General features: G+C 35.9%; 1 protein-coding gene across 1 annotated transcript; it reads right to left on the bottom strand.

The window, feature by feature from the left end:
* Positions 1-737: 737 nt before the first annotated feature.
* Positions 738-2,398, bottom strand: LOC142618230 (ribosomal RNA small subunit methyltransferase-like). Its single transcript, XM_075791138.1, has 2 exons — positions 2,022-2,398; positions 738-1,598 (listed from the first exon to the last, which is right to left on the bottom strand). The coding sequence occupies exons 1-2, from the start codon at positions 2,343-2,345 to the stop codon at positions 849-851; spliced, it is 1,074 nt and encodes a 357-aa protein (XP_075647253.1). The 5' UTR covers positions 2,346-2,398; the 3' UTR covers positions 738-848.
* Positions 2,399-3,171: the final 773 nt, after the last annotated feature.

The following is a 3,171-nucleotide window of genomic DNA, read 5'->3' as shown; positions in this document are numbered from 1 at the left end:
TTGCTTATACTGTGGATTGTAATTTTGTTTGGTTGATGAGAAAATAAAAGAAATTGATAAAATTATTTTGTGATTTAAAAAAAAAAATATATATAAATTTGTTTCCTTATTTCATAAGGATATTTTTGGAAACTCAATCAAGCTTGCTATGTTGGTTTAATCAAAGCTTTCAAACAATCTGATCTATATGCTGCATAGGCTGAAATGAGATGCCATTGAGTCATTGATCAGGTCTCCATAATCATATTAGTTTTTGATAGGTAAGAGGAGAATATAACATAGGTTGTATAAGGTTTTATGTAACATTCGTGGACTACAGTTTTCCCAGCTGGGGCTGGCATAAAATACAAATTATATTTTTTTCACAACTGCTGACATAGTACGTTGTGATTAGAGAAACATCCATTTCATGATCTACTGTTGACACCATTTTTATTATCCACCAATCACAACAATCCATGAAAGCAGTTGCAAAAAATGCAATAATCTTGTGTCCCTAGATTTATCCAATTACATTCTCTCACAAGTCATCTATAAAGATAAGAAGGATCCTTTTTCCATGGAAACCAATAGAAAATTTTCCACCGGAGGTATATGTAAGAAATTTGAACAAGTATGGATGCATAATAGTATATAATTGGCATGAGCTAATTTACAGGAGAGCAACAAAAAAATACATTCATAATAGCATTCTTTAACCTAAACTATCCAACTAAAACTTTAAGCAAAATACAGAACAATAAGAATAAGACTTTAAGTTGACAAGAAAAGAGAACCAACAAAATTTTATATTAATTGTAAAAGAAGAGGAAAAAGAAAACAATAAAACTACATGTTCAGTCCTAAAATCAAGAAAAATGTATGCCAGCCTTGTTGAACAGAGAGAGTAGGTACAAGAACTCCTCTAGCTTAAGCTTGGATGACCTCTTCTCTTCAAAATTTCCCTCCTTCAACACAGCCAAAACCTTGTTTTTAAACTCAGATATTTCCCCTTCAGCATCACCATCTTCCACATCCATTGCATCATCTGCTCCACCATCCTCATCGTCGTCATCATCCATCTCCATGGTTTCAACCTCATTAGCATTCCCTAACCTCGAAGAACCCATTTCAGCATCCTTATTACCAACAGAAAGATTTAGCGCTTGCAACGTCTTGTAGTTCTTCTCCAACAAGGACAGAACATTCTTCTGCCTAAAAATCGCACCAAGGGTCTTGTTCTTCCTATTAAAACAAATTCTCAAAAACCCATCCCACTCCTTTTGCTTCACTTCAATTCGCGGCTTCCTAGGCTCAATTCTAACTACAGACGAATCGACCTTAGGTGGAGGCCTGAAATTGTTTTTACCAACTTTGAGGAGATGGAAAACTCGAGACAGTAATTGGGTATTCACTGTCAAACGACAATAGAGTTTATCACCAGGTTGAGCCACTAATCTCATAGCAAACTCCCTTTGGAACATAATAATTGCGCACCTAAACGCGGGTTGGTGATTCAGTAACTTGAATGTCAGTGGCGACGAAATTTGATAAGGAATGTTGGCCACACAAATATCAAAATAAGGAAGCTCAGTCTTAAGTACATCCCCTTGTATCACCTGTTAAAATCAAAAAAAATTTCCCTAATTCAAACCCAGAAACTAAAACACACCTATATTTAGGGTAATTGGATTTTCCAAAAGTTTCAAAATTTAAATTTTACTTTGAGGTGCCTAGATGTTACACCTGACATTTCAAAATTTGAATTTTAACTCCTATTTTATGTGTGTTTGGATTTTACCTCTAAAATTTATCGGTATTTGGATTTTACACTAAAGTTTCATAATTTTGGGTGTAAAATCTAGACGCTTACAAACTTTAAAGGTAAAATCTAAATTTTGAAACTTTAGGTGTAAAATTCAAACTCTCAAACTTCAAGGGGTAAAATCCAACTTCTGAAGCTTCAGCCGTAAAATTCAATCACTCCTAAACTTATTTGCAATTTACACATATATAATCAAAGAGTAGAATGAAATTGGTACCTTGAGGCGAGAGGAGTGAGGGGTGCCTTGAAAGCGGCGCTGAAGCTCGAGGACCATGCGAGGGTCGACTTCAACGGCGATGACAAACTTGCCGGCTTCGAGAAGCTTCTTGGTGAGGTTACCGGTACCGGGACCGATTTCGAGGATGGTATCGGTGCTTTTGATGCCGGATTTTTGGACGATGGTGTCGACGAGCATAGGGTTTTTGAGGATGTGCTGACCTTTGGATTTGTGGAACGATATGCCTCCCTGGTAAGGTGCGCTTGTTCCTGCTCCTCCTCCTTTTGCTTTTGGCTTCTCTTTCCTTATTTTGCCTCCCGCCATTGCTGCTTCTCTCTCTCTCTCTCTCTCTCTCTCGCAGTGTGTTTCTGTTTGTGTATGAGAGATAGAGAAGGAGTTCAAAAATGGGCCAGGGTTACGGTTTTGGGGTTGGGGGTATTGGGTTTGGGTTGGATTCAATGGGCCAGGTGTTCAATTGGGCTAGATTGGGCTTTTCAATGCCTAATTTTTTCTCTGAATCTACAGTACTAACGGGCCGTTTGGTAGGGTAGTTTAAGGCTTTAAGCAACATTTTTTAATTTTTAAACAATATTACACATATTTTTATACATTTTTTCATCCGCATGTATTTTCAAAAAATACAAATAACATTACTAGAACAACAATACCTAACGGCCCCTAAGTTATTACAAAAAGTATTGTTTTTCTGAAGTGTGTTCGGATACCACTTATTTTGCTAAAATTGAAAAATTATTGATGAAAGCACTGTAGGTAAAGGTAAAGGTTAGTTGAAATAGTACAGAGAGGTCCATGAATAGTGCCAAAAAATGCAGTGGGACCATGAATAGTAGCAAAAATAAACTGAATAGTAAAATAATTTTAATTTTTAATTCTAACCTAAATGCACACTATAATCTTGTTCTTTTTCTACTGTATATAGGGAGGGTAATTCCCTTCTTTGGTCTTCCTAACTTGGTTGCTCAAGCGATTGACAAAGATGGTGACAAGCTCTCTCCTATTTTGTAATCTTTTGGTTTTTGTTTTAATAAAGAGGTTATTTAGGAAAAAAAAAAAAAAGAAAGCTATTACAAAGAGTAATTTATTAGGACTGCCATAAGATACTAACCAGAGATTTTGAACTCAAAATTTC

Source organism: Castanea sativa, chromosome 12 (genome assembly GCF_040712315.1).
Source record: "Castanea sativa cultivar Marrone di Chiusa Pesio chromosome 12, ASM4071231v1".
In the NCBI taxonomy this organism is placed as follows: Eukaryota; Viridiplantae; Streptophyta; class Magnoliopsida; order Fagales; family Fagaceae; genus Castanea; species Castanea sativa.
The sequence above is the reverse complement of the archived record's forward strand: the minus strand, read 5'-3'. Positions and strand labels throughout refer to the sequence as shown.

What these genes read in the sequence shown, in the direction of transcription:
- LOC142618230 (XM_075791138.1), bottom strand. Translation starts at nt 2,345, where the DNA reads ATGGCGGGAGGCAAAATAAGGAAAGAGAAGCCAAAAGCAAAAGGAGGA. An exon ending in CTCACTCCTCTCGCCTCAAG is followed by an intron (nt 1,599 to 2,021) that starts GTACCAATTTCA and finishes TGATTTTAACAG; the next exon opens with GTGATACAAGGGGATGTACT.